The sequence below is a fragment of the Morone saxatilis genome, unplaced genomic scaffold (assembly GCF_004916995.1).
Source record: "Morone saxatilis isolate NCDOM2014 unplaced genomic scaffold, NCSU_SB_2.0 Contig21, whole genome shotgun sequence".
Taxonomy (NCBI): Eukaryota; Metazoa; Chordata; class Actinopteri; family Moronidae; genus Morone; species Morone saxatilis.
The window spans coordinates 20,059,209-20,076,707 of NW_023339774.1; the positions used below are offsets into that span (position 1 = coordinate 20,059,209).

The 17,499-nt window shown below is 40.4% G+C and overlaps 1 protein-coding gene across 1 annotated transcript in view; it reads right to left on the reverse strand.

Moving 5' to 3' along the window:
- The window catches only part of LOC118332232 (synaptic vesicle glycoprotein 2C-like), a 30,681-nt gene extending 17,412 nt beyond the window's left edge, over positions 1 to 13,269 (reverse strand). Inside the window, exons 1-2 of the mRNA XM_035667413.1 lie at positions 12,663 to 13,269; positions 3,194 to 3,374 (exon numbers count right to left, since the gene is read on the reverse strand). Of these exons, the coding sequence (XP_035523306.1) occupies positions 3,194 to 3,374; positions 12,663 to 13,269 (788 nt within the window). The remainder of the gene's footprint in view (positions 1 to 3,193; positions 3,375 to 12,662) is intronic.
- Between the last annotated feature and the right edge of the window lie 4,230 nt (positions 13,270 to 17,499).

Here is a 17,499-nt window from a genome sequence, read left to right on the forward strand (position 1 = left end):
GTGAAAACATCCTTCTAGTGTTAAACTCTGCACATACATCATTCTGCACTCACTCTTTATAGTATGTCACCGAATGTAACAACCATTAGAGGTTGCTTCCCAACAATAAATGTAAATATGGGTTGTAATAAGTTGTTTGCACAATCAACCCTTTTTCTGGTGAGGACGGACTGATTTTGCCAGTATGCTCTGAGCTGTAGTTTCTTTTTGTTCAAAATTGGCATGGTTTGGGCAGCAGGCTATGATGTGTAAAATAAAATGCATAGAAGAAGTCATGTCAAACGAAAGATTCTGCCTATTGTAAAACTCATATCATCAGGATCATCTTAACATTTGCTGCATGAAATCATGTTTTTCTTTACTGACCAAACAAAATGTCCCCTTTTACATATAGTCAACTGACGCTGATACAGTTACATAATGTCATGTCATTCTGTTGATGGGAGGTGAGGCTGCACTGAAGCGGACCATCAGCGAGGTGTTGAGTCAGCAGGAGCCCATCTGTGTCTGCAGTGACTCTCTACCTGGTTTGTTTCACATCTCCAGAGTTTCAAAAACAAAACAGAAGATGAAAAACACCTGACAGGTGAGGGAATTCAACAGACGGAGTGATGTGCTGGACCACAGCAAAGTGGTAAACTTAAAAAGGATGTTGCATGTGTGAAGCGCACACATCTGCTCTGTGTTAAGGGATGCTGTATTTACGTTTCATTGTTGTTGCACTTTTGTTTCTCTTTAGCTAATGGGGCTCTGGAGCCCATTCAGCATGCATTATAAAATGAAACAATGCAATTTTCAGTTTGTGTGAGTATACAGCTTTAGAGTAAAACACATCTTCTTTGTTTCTTTAATCAACATTTTTTCTCTGAGGGATGGAGTCTGTTAACATAAACAAGTACATTTGACTACGGTATGGTTGGAAGCTCTTTTTTCTCATATTAGATATCATCAAAGTCATAATGTGACATTATTCAGGAGAGTTCCCACAGTTTTAGAAATGATGTAATCAAAAGAAACAAGGAAATATCTCTCTGTAAGGGCTAAAACGCTCCATATAAAGCTACCAGGAACTGCAGAATTTGGTGTTTGTATTTGGACTCAGACATTGCACATCTGATCCGTTGTTAATATAAGTATGACTTAAAGGAGCTTTAAAGTCTGATCTGTGTTGTACAACAAGTGGCTGATATATTGCAGCTTGGTGCAGACCACCATGGAAGCTGACTGAGCAGTTTCCATGGTGTCATCCATTCTACTTTTAAAGATATTGATTCATTTCTGTACATCATATTGGATACAGTGGCCTTGTAGTGAACACCACAGTACAATACATTTAAACGACACAGTTGATTGTGTCAAAGAAGTATTTATTCTTTTCTACTGAAGGTGCTCTCCCCCACCGACATTAGTTGGAATGCTCAAAACAACCTGTTTTTAACCATTTTAAAATTTAGTTATAGTGACTATTTTAATATAGACTCATCATGACCTTAATTACAATTTGTTCCCATATACTTAAAGGAAGGCCACTAAAACCCAATCTGTGTGATTTGACAAATAGGTTGTTTGAATCTTCTTTCTTACCCTTTTTGATTTGTTTGTTCAGACAGATTATGGTAGCAAAGTTAATGAGGTAAAGAAAATCCTAATGAAACAAGCACAATCTACTCAAACTTGCGACTACACTTGATGCCGGATGGTATTTCTCCCAGACTAAGGTTGTAAAATCAATGGAAAACCCAGCATTCTTTTAGAAATCTGTTTAGGCAGATTTCCATCATAATTTAACATATTCCCCCAATTATAAATCTCTTTTACCACCACCATAAATATGTACCTGCATACAGATTGAGAATTAAAGGATGAAATAAAAGCTGAAGCTACTAATTAAAAATTTAACACAAAGCCATTAAGTAAGCTGTTGTTTTAGACAAAGATACACTGAGAGGCTTACTGGTTGCTTATACAACTGTAATTAAACAGTGAGCTGAGTGCAAATCAGGTAACTCTACTGCTAGAACAGGCGGATTAGACTGAGTGTAACAGACTGGACCTGTGGGTTGTAATGGACAAACCTTTAAGATTCTCTAGTACAGGTGCCTGAAAATAACCTTTTCTTACTCTTTCTTGGTTATGAGAGCTCTCTCCAGTAGATGCTATGTTTTTGGCTTATCTGCATCAACTTATGTCATCACCCTTGGTCCAATTAAAAATGTAATGGCGCAGAATAAGTCCCGCCCATTATTGCTCTGTGCTCCAATAACAGTTGGACAAGTCTCGGTCAACTTGTCCTGTCTCTTGTCCTGTACTTAGATACGCAATCTGCTAGGCTTGTCTATTTTGAAAAACAACAAAATTTTAAAGGTTGTTAAAGGTAAAGTCACATCTTAAGTTAACTAGCTAATGCTAGCAAAACCTACTAGCTAGTTATTAGTTACATCTGAAAGCTAGTTTTAGAAAAGCGTTAAACTAATCTAGTTTATAAGCTGGCTAATATACATCAATCGTTAGTTAACTGGTTAGTTAACGTCATTGGCTAACATCCCTATCTAGAGTCAGTTTATGGTTTGTCCCTTCTGGGCTACTGTGGAAACAAGATCCAAACTGCTCATTCTAAGGTAACAAAAACGTAACAACTCTTATATTCAGGTGATGTGACTCTATATAAAGGAGAAAGTTGACTGAGGTTCTGACCGAGGCTTGCTGAAGCACAAAGCAAAAAGGTGCAGGACTTTAGCTTCAGTTATGCTCGTTCCATATAATTTACTGTATATTGGCTTGCTCAGTAGCTTGACGTTTGATACAGAGGTGACCTTTGTAAGTCATGAACAGGGATGTCATATCACTGAGCTGGGAGGGCGTGTCATTTATCAAGGATGTGGGCAGCCAAGCAGACCCGACCAGCGCTTAAATGGACAGATGTTCATTCACTGTCCTCACGTCATTTCTGAAAACATTTTTCTTTTGCTTTGTTCCTTTTCCCCCACTCAGGGGATGAAGACAGACTAGTGCCAGGCAGTTAGAATAACCTCTTGTCATGTGCTTTGACTCTGGAGGAAGGGAGACAGCAGAGGAACCAGTGGGAGGACAGATCAGGCTGGAGAGAATGGAGCCCTCAGAGGAGCTCTAATACACTCAGGAGGACAGGGTTTAAAGTAGGAAAATATTCAAGAGAAGAGAGGAGTGAACTCACCCAAAGCCAGACAACATGCGGCAGACGAGGAACATACTGTAGCCTTGGACAAAGGAGGATAGGAAGGCGAAGAAGCCATTGAAAGACATGGATATCAGCAGGCACTGTTTACGTCCCAGCTTGTCTGACAGGCCACCCCAAAAAAAGGCTCCAAACATCATCCCCAGATACACAATGCTACCTGGAGACAGGGAGGGAGAGACAGAGGGACAGAGAAAGATGTAAATGATCTCAGCCATCTGGAGTCAAATGTTTGTTTGTGAAACTGCTGAGTGAATAAAACACATTGCACTTTGGAAATGGGAGACAGTTTGCCCTCGCACTCATTCGTGCATGTATTCCCCGACACAGTAAAGCATTTAATTCAAACAAATGTCAGACTGCTGGTTTCTCTGCAACAAAGATCAGTCAATGAGAGTGTTAAGAGAGAACCAAAAGAGTAAAGTTGTAGACTGTAAACCCAGAACAAAGTGTTGAGAGATGCTAAAACGCTGAGAAGAGGTGAGAGTGATGATGGTCTATCACTACAGCTTTAAGTTTTGCAGCTATATGGCACTTTAGAGCACTGTATTTGGAAGAGATGTTATAAGTCTTTGCCTTTGTTCCATGTAGATGTCGGAGATCAATTTCAAAGTACCAGTATCCTACAAACATCTACATTTCTATACAATAAAACTAGTGTAGCATAGCTTTAGCACAGGCACTCTGAGCCAACTGCACAGTATATAAAAACTACATTACACCACATTAAACATAAACCTTTTTGTTGTACTGTTAGATTGGTCTGACACCAGGTGACACTGCAGATATCACATTGGTCTTGGACACACACACACATGCATATAGAGTTGCCACAAATAAACACACACAGCTGCTAAACGTCAGCTGAAGCATTAAGTGGTGCTTTCCAAGTGCATCAGTGGAGTAACAGAGCTCAGACTGAAATTGGTTCTGTTATTTGCCAGCTATCGACATAGCACTGAGAGGTCACATAAAATATAGGTGTATATAAAAAGCAGAGATAGAATCGATTAACTCAACACTGTAGATCAACTCAACTGGACTCAAAGTACAGTTTTCCATTCCCTAACTCTAATTATGATGGTCAGTGTGTCTGGGGTAGGCAGGCTCAGTGTCTGAAAAACATTGTGGAACAACATTACGTGATAAAGCTTCAGTGTAAAAGGATGAAGTTACAACAGGTTCTGTTAGATTGCACAGGCAATAATGTGCCTCAATAGAGGCTTCATTTTGCATTGGAGAGTTTGCATTTCATTCATTGACTGGTATCAAATGTGGTAATTTGATATGTCTTTAACCGCTGTGTGTAAACCAGATATCTCTGTGTAATATAGAAGATTTGATTCCAGTTTAATTCTGTCTGACTGAAATGACTTTTCTCTTAAGGGACTGTGGGGGAAACAGAGCAGTTGACCTCATAGCTCTGCTTTTAAAGTCCAGGCATTTGCCTCCCACCGCTGCTTTTCCGCAGGAAGTCGGGGGGTCATTTCTCTTCCTGTCCCCAGCAACATGCAGCAAAGGAAAGGGTTGGTGGAGACGGGTGGGGGTTGTCAGTCCAGTGAATAATCCACTTTGCTCTCTACGTGCTAATAAAAATGCTAATTAGCGTGCGGGGGGATAGAATTGTTTGACGAGGCAGCACCAAAAAGAATGCAGAGAGAGGAAAGGAGGCCTTTTGCCTTTTTTCCTCCTCTTTCTTCTTTCTCTCTCACTGTGTTTGAGGTGATGGGACAGATATGCTGAAAGTAGAAGGTCTTATCAAGCTGCGCAGACATGATGCTGAGAGCTAGTGATTCATTACAGGTGACAGCCACTGGATCTATCTATGCGCAGCTACTGCAGAGAGGGCTCTCCTATAGGCAGCAGGATATAAAGAGCAAGCAGCGCTACCGCAAGCTCACAAATATCAAACTGAAATATCAACATTCTGCACAAACTGGTGACATATTTGATCCAAGTAGCTACACACAAACAATGCATCTGAACGCATGTACTCAAGGAGATGCTATCTGGTAACCCCAGCTCATTTATTTTATGGCTCCCCTTGCACTGGGTTTCTATCTGTAATAAAGGGGGAGGGTAGTGGTGGTGATGGGGCATCTGAGACGCAGCATGAATCTTTCTGAGATTGGATTTGTAGGGTTCAAACTCAGGTCAGACCTTAAAACCTCCATTTGCCTCAAGATTGCGGAGCTTTTATGTAAATTAGAGAAGGTTAGTTAAAAGCAGTGGTGCACAGGGATGATAGTGGTGTTTAAAGTTGCTGTTAGCGATATTTTTTTATTAAAGTAAGTTTTAAATAGCTCTACGTCTGTGGCAGCCATCACTGATTGTGTTCAGTAAGTAACATGGGTCTCCCAGTCCCCTTCAGTTATTATAGTTAAGTATAGTATAGTATAGTTTCATTAGTTTTTATTTTGTTTTAAATTTTTGTTTTCAGTTCAATTTCAGTTTCAGTTAGTTTCCAGAGTGGGTTTGTTAGTTTCAGTTTAGTGGTTATTGTTTAAAAATGTTTAGTTTTAGTTTAGTTTTTATTTGTTTCAATATTAGTTTTCTTTTATTATATTTTGGGGGTATTGTTCAGGGGGAAGATCAGAAGTTCAGAATAGGTGTTCAGAATAACACAAATTGACTCACAGTCATCCCAGTAAAACCTTCTATTAACCTCAAACTGATTAGCCGTTTAATAGCAGTGCAACGTCATACAACTGAATATAACTTATATTTTGTAGGTCAGAATAAGGTGGTGTGATTCTGTATGATTGGATATTAAAAAAGTTTCCTCTTCACTACAGCACTTCACTAAACTCTTTTTTCATTCACCTGAAAAAAATGAGACAACTGCATCTTAACTTAAAAGCTCCAGCTGAGTGACATCCCTCGCCGCATCTACATAGGCTGTCTAGTGCAATCCCAGCAGCAGTTACAGTCCTCCATCAGTGTCTACACGGGATGCGTTCAGTGTTTCTTTGTGTTCACCCACGCTTTGAAATTGCTCACAATCTCTGCATTGTGTAAGATTAGAGAAAATAGACTTTAAGGCTAAAAAGATGCTTCTGGTCTCTGCTGAACATTAACGACTGTAAAACGTAGCTGGAAGCATTTCAGTGCATTTCCATTTATTCTGTTTATTGGGTCCATTTTTTCTAAATTGTACAGCCATATCCGCTCTGTGAGGCTGAACTCTGGCAAAGCAGTACTTTTAGCTAAATGCTAATGTCAGCATGCTAACATGCTATATTTACCTTAGTTTAGCATCTTAGCATGATCATTTTTACTCATTAGCACTGCAAAGTAAAGCTAAGGCTGATAGGAATGTAGTGTCATAAACTAAAGTATGAGAAATGTAGTTGCAGCCCTGATAAAATCCATCCAGCAGACACACAGTGGTTCAATGCCACAACTCAGTCAATCCCAGTAAAGTTGTACTGAGCCCACCTGAACTGTAGTTCTAATCTTTTTCTTACTCCCAGCAGACAGCGTCTGTGTTCTTTTTAACGGTACACTGTGCAGCTTTTCTCCGCATCCAGAGGGATTATTTGAACTAACTCTTAAACTGTCTCCATCAGTCTCCACGCATGCTGCCTTTTTTATTCTATTGTAATTAGCTCTTATGTGCAAGTGTAATTCTCTCCTGACACATTTCTGCTCTGTTTTCTCTCCACACCACCATGCAGTGTCCAGGTATGGATGAGAGGAGAGCGCCAGCAGACAGCAGCCAGTGGAATCAGGCGCTAATTTCCTCAGCGGGAACGTTCAGGACATTATGTGAGAGCTTCAGGTGTTTCAACAGATGAGGGGATTCCCAGAGGACCGTGTGTGATTGACAGGTGGGTTGCAGCAGGGAAGGAACGCAGAGGAGGGGGAGGCAGGGAGGGAGGGGAGAGTAGACCCCCGGGAGTCAAGCACATTCCTTGGGCATTAATTACATCAACACCTGCTGATTTGTTTTTGTAATGGTGGAGTTGGCTCAAAATACTCCAACTTCTTTCTCATTTAAATCCATCTATTGGAACAAATTATAACATCTTGAGACCAAGCAATAATCACACACAGTCACACAAATTTGGACCACTTAGAGCTCCTTCCAGGTTAGATGCAATCAACGATCAAAGAGGCAAAATTATTAATTCTTCACTCCAATCAGCAGATTAGGGTGAGTTCAGGATCAGTCAGGAATTTTGTGTTCAGCTGCATAATAAGGACTGGAAAAAATCCCTCCTCTGATTTACAGGGAAGTTTTTTAGGTGTTTAATTAGATTTGTTAGCTACTGAGAGACAAATTAAACACACATTTTAGGGGAAATTAGTGAAGAGAATGGAAATCATTCTCACAGTAGATCATATGCAACAAGTATTACTCTAGCTGGAGGAATTTCAGAGATGACCCGGCCACAAGCTAATGCTATTTGAGGGGCCTTGGCATGGAAAAGTTTGGGAACCCTTGTTCTTCAGACCATATATATTCCTTATAAGTTTTAATGCATCATCAGCATACTGACAGAGAGCCCCTACGAGGGGAATTCAGCTCCTTGTTCCTGTCACTGACTCTAATCAATACGCCGCGCTTAGAGAAACGACTCAATCAGGTTTCACAGTGAATCCACATTGAATTGTGGCCTCTCTGCCTGGACAGTGAATGGGCGAATGGATCCAGTTGTGGTGCTTTGTTGTGAAGGAGAAAGAGACAGAGACAGGCAATGAAGAGACGGTAGCAAATGTTGTTGTCCCCAGATTTTTTTTAATTAGCTAACCTCAGGCAGCCTATTCATCACTGCCTTGTGTCGATTAACTTATGTCGACAGTGTTTGTGATTGCAAGTAACCGCAACAAACAAAGCAAAAAAAGATTGACATCAGTTACACAAAAGCCTCCTCCAAGCAGACCCTGGTGCTGATGTACTCCTTGAGGTGTTCAGGATACACCTGCAGCCCGGCTTCATGCGAGCCAGCCGGCCTTTTACCGAACATCCTAAAAAGTGCTAACTGCTGTGCAGGAAAACACCCGCAGACAAATTAACGCCATATGTGGTGGAAGAGAAAAGGAGCGGGGAGGGCACTGATAGGAAGTGTACGAAAGTAGCGCTCTCCCTCTCCCTCTCTTTCTCTGGGGAGGTACATGAGCCAGTCTACCATGGCTAAACTGCAGTGAAGCACAATGCTGCAGAGATTAACTCTAGCCCATATCTTCAGATCGCCTGCATGGCTATGAGACACAGAGAGAGTGTAAGAGAGGGATTACAGCAGGACGGTAACAGAGAGGACAGACGAGAGCAGGGAGAGGAAAAAAAAACAGGAACATCCCATATTGGGATAGCATCTCACCTTTCGTATTACATTAAAGGGAAAACCATTTATGGAGTAGATTATGGAGAGAAATACTATAATGCACGCTAATGAATGAATGAATGAGTTATTATGGAGGAAATCGAGAAGAATCATGTACAGTAAAAATTGAATTAACTTTAACTTTAAAAGTATCACATTGCAGCATTTGAATTGCTTTTGTATAGGACACTATTGGAAGATATTCGTAATTGTATTTTACACTTTATATTAATGTCATGCTGAAATAACCAGTAAATTATGTTTGGTAGTTATTAAGTGTGTTTATAAGGTCATGAGTCACAATAAAAAATAACAGAATGTTCCAATTTACAGAGTTACAACTATGACATGGTTTAATTCATTTCAAGTTTTTAACATGGTCATTAGAAATAAATGAAAATGATGGAGACTGGTGATAAATGAAGATGTTCTTTGGGACTATTAGATAAATCTATAAAAAGCTGCTCATCTTATCATTCATTTCCATTTCCTGTAATAGTTTTTCTACAATATGATTTAAAATGATTAATGTGATGATGCATTATAAAATATCAACTAATTTCTTCAAATATATTTCAAATTAAAACAATCAGTCAATGCTTTTGCCTTTAGAGCGACATGTTGAATGCCTCTTCGTACAAACTTTTTCGTTTCAAACAGAGGATTTGGTCTCTTATCGTCTCTGACATCATTCCTCTCAGGATAGTTTTGCTATAACTGAGCCCCTTCAGTGCTTCAAAAGAACTGCTTTAACTCTGGTGAGAATACAGTGCCTTTTTTGCTTGAATTTTTGGTAGCTACTAATTAATGTGCTCCCTTTTGAAATTTGCTGTCAAGTGCTGGCACAAAATGGACAAATCTTTCCTACCATACTTTTGGTATGTACTGTATGTATCTTCCCCGGTACGTACTACTAGAAGTACTACAAGAAATAGCCACAGCTTCGGACTCTGACCCCGAATTCCACCAGAGATGGATTACACTGTCACATTTACTTTGGCTCTGTGATCCATGTGTCTTCTCTAACCTGCTTCTGACTTCTGGCCTGGTGCCACAATGTTGATGTAGTGTGAAATTCACACGTATTATTTTATTTAGAAAATTAACCGGATTCTCTATGCAGTTTCTGTGTTTGACTTCCTGCCAGTGCGATCTGCTCTGTGCTGCTTGACACGAGTGGGTCGAGGCTTCCCTCAGAAATAGACCAGACACTCTACTCGGAACAGAGCAGCAAGACACATCTGGGATGCAGGGGTTCTGGTGGAATTTCAAGCATTGCCTAGAACTGGCACAATCATCTTGGGCAACCGCAACCAGAGCCGAAACGTGTCAAGGCCTTGTCCGGCGGAATCTGGGGTGACTCCAAGCTTAAGAACAACTGTAGTCTTTAAAAAAATGATATATTACCTACCAAAACTCACTTGATTACTGTGTGAGATAGTCTTGCTATCTTTAAGCAGTGAAGGTGATGACTGATACATTTTCTCCCCCTCTGGGCTTACCGATACTTCTCGTACATATCCGGAACTGCAGCCCCTACGCCAAAGAATATCAAAGAAACTACTTTTTTTCACTGGTGGCCAGATTACTTCATGTACCACAGTCAGGTGTTAGTGTTAATAATTGTTTCGCATATTGATTTAAATACTTGACTTGTGGTCAATCACACTATGTTAAAACTCCTTGATTTCATAAGTTATCAGCTCTATAGCCTACAAATTCACATTTTGCAAGGCTTATAAAGCGTACATTGCTTTACTTCCATCCTGTTGGCATGCCCTACTCTCTTGCAGCCTGAAAGAAGAGCAATGCTTCATACACGAAAGCCAGTTAAGTCCAAAGTTTGATATATTTAGAGGTCCAGACTTCTATACACCAAGGCAATATAACACTTCCCAGTATGAGTCCTGACCCAACACTGATTCAGCTGCACATGGCTAGAAAACCCCTTTCCACCTAATCAATATCTATTTTCGTATAAGTGGCTGATGTAACATAGACAGCACGATCCAGCCAAAATGAACCTCTTCAGTTCTCTGTTCCAACACTGCTGCTACAAAGTCATGATGGCTGTCATAAAAATTTTTTACATTATTTAATTTAGCTGGTTGTGTTCCTATGCACACATTCTCTGCACTCATAATTATTCTAATAAGCCATTTAAAACAAAAAAATTGTACTCTACACAGATTTTACTGTACTGGATGATTTCTGTATAATTTCTCTGTTTTTCTCACTTGTTTTCAGTCTCTCCGTCCAGCCAAATGTCCACTGACGAGGCTCTTACCTCTTAAAGTCACTGACCTTCACAGAGAAACTGTGGTAAAAACACCAATCAGTTACATTGTGTGAGATTTATTCTCTCAAGTACATCCACAAGTGAGCATATACACACATCCTTTGTTTATGCGGTGTGTGAGTGAGTTGGTAAAATGACTCATTCTTTCTATTCTCTCCCTCCTGTCTCCTACTGAGCGATGAGTCAGAATACGGGTGAAATCTGGGTGAATAATAAACCACCCTGCTCCCAAACAACAAACAAGGTTACCATTCTTCTTTTTGTTATGAAACCACACAATCATATTGTGAAAATACTTTTTTTAATCTATGTATGGGAAATGACTAATGCTTGAATGTAACACTAAGCATGGGCACAGTGTATTGAGGAAAATGACCAGCACTATGCAGCTATTTTTGATATTAGTGAGAGAAATAATGAAGCAAATTGCACACACACTCAAACACACAGACACATTGGTGGCACGCAAACACACAACTTTTCCCTAGTGTGGGAGAGATCCATCTAGCTTAACACTACTCCTACTCGTGTATCCAAATACCTGATGCCATGACAACCCACTGACAAGCTCCTAAAGCAATGAGATTACAGTTGAGAGTGTCACCCACTACTCTCCATGAACAACCCGGCATGTCATAAACAACACACGTCATTAGCAGGCTGCTAGCAGGGAAACTAATTGCATCAACACCCAAATATTTCATAGAACCTCATGTATTTTACTCCCATCTAACTGCATCAATCAGAATCCATTTCCTGTGCCTGCAAAGCTGACTTTGAGCTGAATTCATGGCTTCTTCGAGCAGTGCCAGATGAATTTCAGATGGCTCACTATACCTAAAAGTCACAATTTCTCACTGTCACTTACCAATAAGATAGTCAGGATCTCACACTATTCTTGGCAATGAATCTAACTCTCAGACAGTTCACATACAGATTCAGAACATGCCTGATGAAGTGAAGTGCTTTAAGCTTTCACTCAGTAAATCAATATACTTGCTGGCTGTAACTTGTTCCCTCTCTCCATCACTGAATACAGGCACTACTGTTCTCCCTCAGGTTGTGTTTGGTTGTCACTTTAAGTACTCTGTAATGTAAAGATTAACTTGAGCTATCTGGTCAGATCATTTTTAAAGCCCCTGATAACTTGATTTTAAACCTATTTCTCTATGACATTAAATATGTCTGACAAAACAAAGCTTAAGTTAGGGGAAAATAGGGTTTAATGCTAAAAACTCGGAATTATGAGAATGGATCAGACTTGATAGACCACATAAGCAAACAGCCTTATCTGTACTTTGTGTTTTGTGCTAATGAGAAAAGCAAGGACAAACCTCCTGACCAAGTGTGAAAATACAGTGGCCACAAAACGGCCGATAAAAACAGCTCATTCTAAGGTAACAAAAACAGGATTCTTTTTTATACACTAATGAAAACATACCTATGAATATTATATTCCATTACTGTCAATAGATCCTCCTAATTGTTACGCACTGTACATTTAAAAAGTAAAAACAGCATCACTGATGGGTGTGGTCAGAAGTAAGCTCTGGTACAACTGTAACCACACCCACCAGTAATGACATGTGCACTGCCACACCCTAGAGTACACTTCTACATCACTGCAGCCTGGTGAGAAGGTTAACAGCCCGTAAAAACAAGACTTTCAAGGGGTTTTAAGTTGTTCGTTAGGTTTCTGCATGTTATCCCACCTCCACATATGTGATTCCCTGTCTGTTTAATGTATCTGAGTGAGAATACAAACAACTCAGAAAATTATGAATATTTACCAAACTTATTCCACTGTAATGTAAGTCCTTACCCAGCCATCCGGCACCAGAGTTGGGGACACACATGTCTGTCTCAGCACTGGGTAGGACAAAGCCCACTACGAACACCTCCACACCGTCTGACATGAGCGCCAGCCCGAGTACAAAGAACAGCTGCCACTGGAATCTCCCATGGCCACACTCCTGCATTATCAGCTCGTACTGCTGGGCAAGCTCCTCCTCATCTGCCTGTCTCTCATTTTCCAACTCCTTGCGGCTCTTTAGGCTGTCAGAAACCGGCTGGCCCAGAGCCACCTGACCATCCCGTGACTTCCCATCATTGTACGCAGGCACGCCTTGGTACTCCCCCTCGTAGATCTCGTCTTCATCGTCGTGGCCCTCCGTGGCGTCGCTGGAGGCCCCGTCCTCATCGTTGGCTACGTTGTCAGCGTAGTTACCGTCTTGCTGAGTATAATTATTGTAGTTGTTCTCTTCTTCATCCTCGTTCTGGAAACGGTTGTAGCTGCGATGAGTTGAGTATTCATCTGAGGCAGAATCAACAGCTTTGCTGAAATTTTTGGAAGCGTGCCTCTTGGCTTCTTTAGCGATGTCCTTGGCACCTTTAACCAAGGAAGTCCTGTTGTTATGTGTTTCATCCATCTTGACACAAGGTTAGCTGGCACTAAAAGTCTTTTAATTCAACTCTCTTGAGCTTTTATTCCACCCGGTGCTACAAATATAAGCTACCTATTCTTTCTTTCTTTATGGTTTTCTATTCCCAGACAGAGCAAGACTTAAGGCAGTTTATTAGTGCTGAAAGGTCTGTCAGATGCCAGGAAACTAATGATTAAGTAATGAGGTCTAATTCCATTGGATGGGAGAAGCCAGACAGTGCTGAAACGGAGACAGTTGATCTCAAATTGGAAAGATCCTCAGTCTGTCAGAGCTCAGCAGAAGACACCATCAGCCTGTGGGGACAGAAAGAGAAAAGCTTGATTAAAAGCTGTCTGTCACAAATACTTGACTGCAGTAGTTCCTGGCACACGGAAAATAACTTCAAAAGAACATTTCAATACTGAGACAGCCAAACTCCCCACTGAAACTGACACAAACTGTAATATAATAATGACGAGGAAATGCTTTAACAAACTGTGCAGTGTCATTGAGTATTTGCAGACTGAAAATTATCTTATAATTTCTATGACTTTTTGCTAAAAAACAACAATGGTGGCTGCTAAAGAGGTTAGCGTAGACGCTGCTAGCATCAGTTCATTAGAACTGAAGAGTATTTCTCCATCGAAAGTAGAACAAAGAACAACACTGAAGGTTTTTCTCGATGGAAAAGATGTTTGCTCTTCTCCCGACTGGCTTCAGGTAAGGATTTTGACGACGTTTTATGGTTCATAGATCTGATTGGCTGAAGTAATCTGTGACCGACAGCGATGAACAGATGGTTCATCCAATCACCTGCACTTTTCCAAACAGTTTCCAACGACACAAACCCACCAACATAAACAAGTGTGGAATGATATCACAGACACGTAAGGATATAATGCAATTCAAAAACAAGCTAGAGCTTCCAAAAAGAATCGAATAACACCAACCAGTGGCAGAAAACAGTTTTGACAAGCTTCACAAAGGTTAGATTTATTGCAGGAATCCTATATTTGGGCGTATGCAGCTATGCGTTCTTAATAAACTGCACTCAGAGCACTCTACTTGCAGTCTGGCTAAACAGCTTCTTTTAACAAGCCCATCAATGATCTGGCTAGAGTAAAACTACGTCCACACAAATGTGATTGATTGTAACAAAGCTATGTACTGTAATGGTGATCAGTCTGTTAGCTGTCAGCCAAGCTTGCAAACTAACAACTGCAATACAAGAACATTTCATTTAATTATAACTCATGTCCTTGAAGTATTTCTGGAATATTTCCAGGACTGTTGCACTAAGACTATAACACACAAGCTGTGAATTGGAGTCCTCCAGTCCACTGATGTGGTCTTTTCTCCCATTATTAGTTTGCTGATGACATGACAGCGGTAGGTATTATCATGCACTGAGATGAACCAACCCTTGGGGATAAAACACCTTGAAGCCTGGTGTGTAGACATCAGTCGGCTGGAACAAAAAAAAGAAGCTCTTTATGGTTACTGTCCATTAACAGGGCCACAGTCAAGAGGCAGGAGCTTCACTGATGACTACTCAGTGCCTGTAACATCTCTGTACTGTGCAGGAAAACACAGCAGCAGTGTAAAAAAGTCATGGTGACCCCTCTCAACCTCCACAACACTGCATTGGACTAACTGCAGTGGCTTGTAAAATGTGATAAAAGCCATCAGTGCATATCTGGCTTGTCTCTCACCCATACAGGACAAAACAAGTTGTAGAAGCAGAAAGCTAGAAACTTCATCACTGACCCCCAGAATCAGACAGAAGGCATTCAATCCAGGTCCTGAATTCAGGAAAAAAATGACAATCAGACTCTGTAGCATAACAAGTGCAAGCAGCGGAAACAGCTAGTCTGCTACAGCTCGCTATTATACTCATTATATCTTGTTTGTTTAATTGGCTAAAAAGCGGCTGGGTGCAGTGACTTCCTGGAGTCTTTGCAATCTCACGGTGACCACAAGCGCACAGCCGCAATCACCATCAATATTTTCTTACACCCCTATAAAATGCTGAGCTCTAGAGGTGCTGATAGGCAGATTTGTTTTTCTTTTTCAGTTTCTATACCTTAATGTTAAGCTAAGCTAAGTGGCTGCATGCCGTAGGTTCATAGTTACTGCATGGACGTGAGAGTGGTATCGATCTTCTCACGTAACTGTCAGCAAAGAATAGAAATAAGCGTATACTTTCCCCCACCATATGCTTAGACATATAATCTTCTTTTTTGTCATTGTTACTTTGTTACTATGAAAATTGTAAAATGTCATACTATATTAATACATTGCAGTACTAGGTTACCTATCTATGTTTTTTTTATTCTAATGTCAGGTCTGCATTGTATGTGGTACGACTTTATTTATTCGTATCTGTGTCAGTTCGAACAGAAGAAGCTGAATTGAATACATTTTATTCAAATCATGTATTCATTTGTAATATGCCCTCAGAAACACTATATTCTTGGAAATTTGGCTTTTGTGACCATGTTTTCTGTCAGAGCTTATTCATTTCTGGGTCATGCTTCTAGGCTGGAAATACATGTCAGCATGTATGACTGACTCCCCTCGGGGGTCTCTCTACTGTGACACTGGCATGGCCTCTCAGAAAACCTGTCAACACATCAGGCCGGACCCGTCCGTCTGCCACACTGCAGCCAGCACTCATCAAGCCCAAAGACCGCTGCAGGGGGAACAGCAGCTAGCTTGGGGCCCTCACATTACACTCCAAAGCCCTTTAGCAACACTGTTATTGACATTGCAATCACAGAGTACAGACGGAACAAATATACTGCACATGCAAAACATGTGAAGGAGCATTTTCATGGTTCACCATTTGTCTGGGAAACACTAATCTAATCTATTCTGCATCTTCTTATTAATGTCTGGCATTAACATATTTTAGCTAACTTTAAATCATCCATGTTTAATGTTTAATGTTCTGCTAACTACTACTGCACTGCTATGTATACGTTCTGCCAAAAATGGGAAAAGTACGAACATCATGATATATTTTTAGGCACATGAAGGGGCAGAATGGGCCCGTAGGGAGAAATAATGGTGTATAGAATTATGGGCAATATCATGGCCAGGAATAGTAGGAGAGGGCTTCCAGCTAAGACCACAAAAGGAGTGGATTGTGGACTTCATTGCAAGAAAAACAACTCACTTCTTACAACTCACCAGCTCTGTTTATGAGTAATCTGCTTTTGAATATTTCAGTAAATTTATGTTGCATTGAACTCTGCTGGACTCAAGTGTTTTATTGAAGAAGAATTGAGCAGTGTGTGAGAAGACACAAAAGACACCGGCTCAGTTGAAGGTTTTTCTCCCACAGGATCAGGGCCAAAAAAAAACTTAATCATGACATGTAGACATTGTTATTACTAGGTGATAACAGTGTCTACAAACGATGCATTACAGGTTCACTGTTTATTGCTGCTGATTAAGGCCGTAGGACAGCATTGAGGGGGACCAAATCTGCCTGGGGGTTCTGGAAGAAGAATTTCCTGCCATTCTCACTTATTTAAAACAATAACTTTTTGCAGGGATATAGCCTTTATAACATATTTAATTCCAGTTTTACACTGTTTTAATACATTTGAAGGAAATGAAATACAGAAACAGTACATTGTCAGGTCAAATTAAATAAATAAATAAATAAATAAAAGGGAAGAAATATGGTTGGCCATTGTTGACTGGTTGTAATTTATAGTGACCCTAGTTTGATCATTGATTGACTATGAAGACTTTATTATAACCTAAAAACAAAACAAAAATTCTCATAGGGGATTCCTGAAGACAAAATCCTTGGGGTCCTTGGTCCAATGTGCATCCATTGTGGGGGTCCTTCCCCTTAAAAAATGCGGGAACCCCTGGTCTATGGTTTCAGTTAACCAAAGAGGAAATATCTCTATTAACAGGCCTAGCATTCAGTGTTAGTGTCTCAAATGTCAATAGTGGAAAGATGATACAATATACTGTAATCTTCTGATATGATTGCACCTATCAGCAAATAAAAAGAAAATATCCAGCTCTTTTACATTAGCCTTAACATGCTACTCTATTTGTATCTGCAGTCCCTGGAGTGGAAAGCATACACTGAGGTGTTGAGAGTGGGTTAAGTGCCCAAATAGACCGTGGCAGGTTGATGTATGGTGTTTCTGTTCACCTTTGCTCTGCGGGATTAGATAAAACATCAGTTTGGATCTGTCATTTGAACATAAG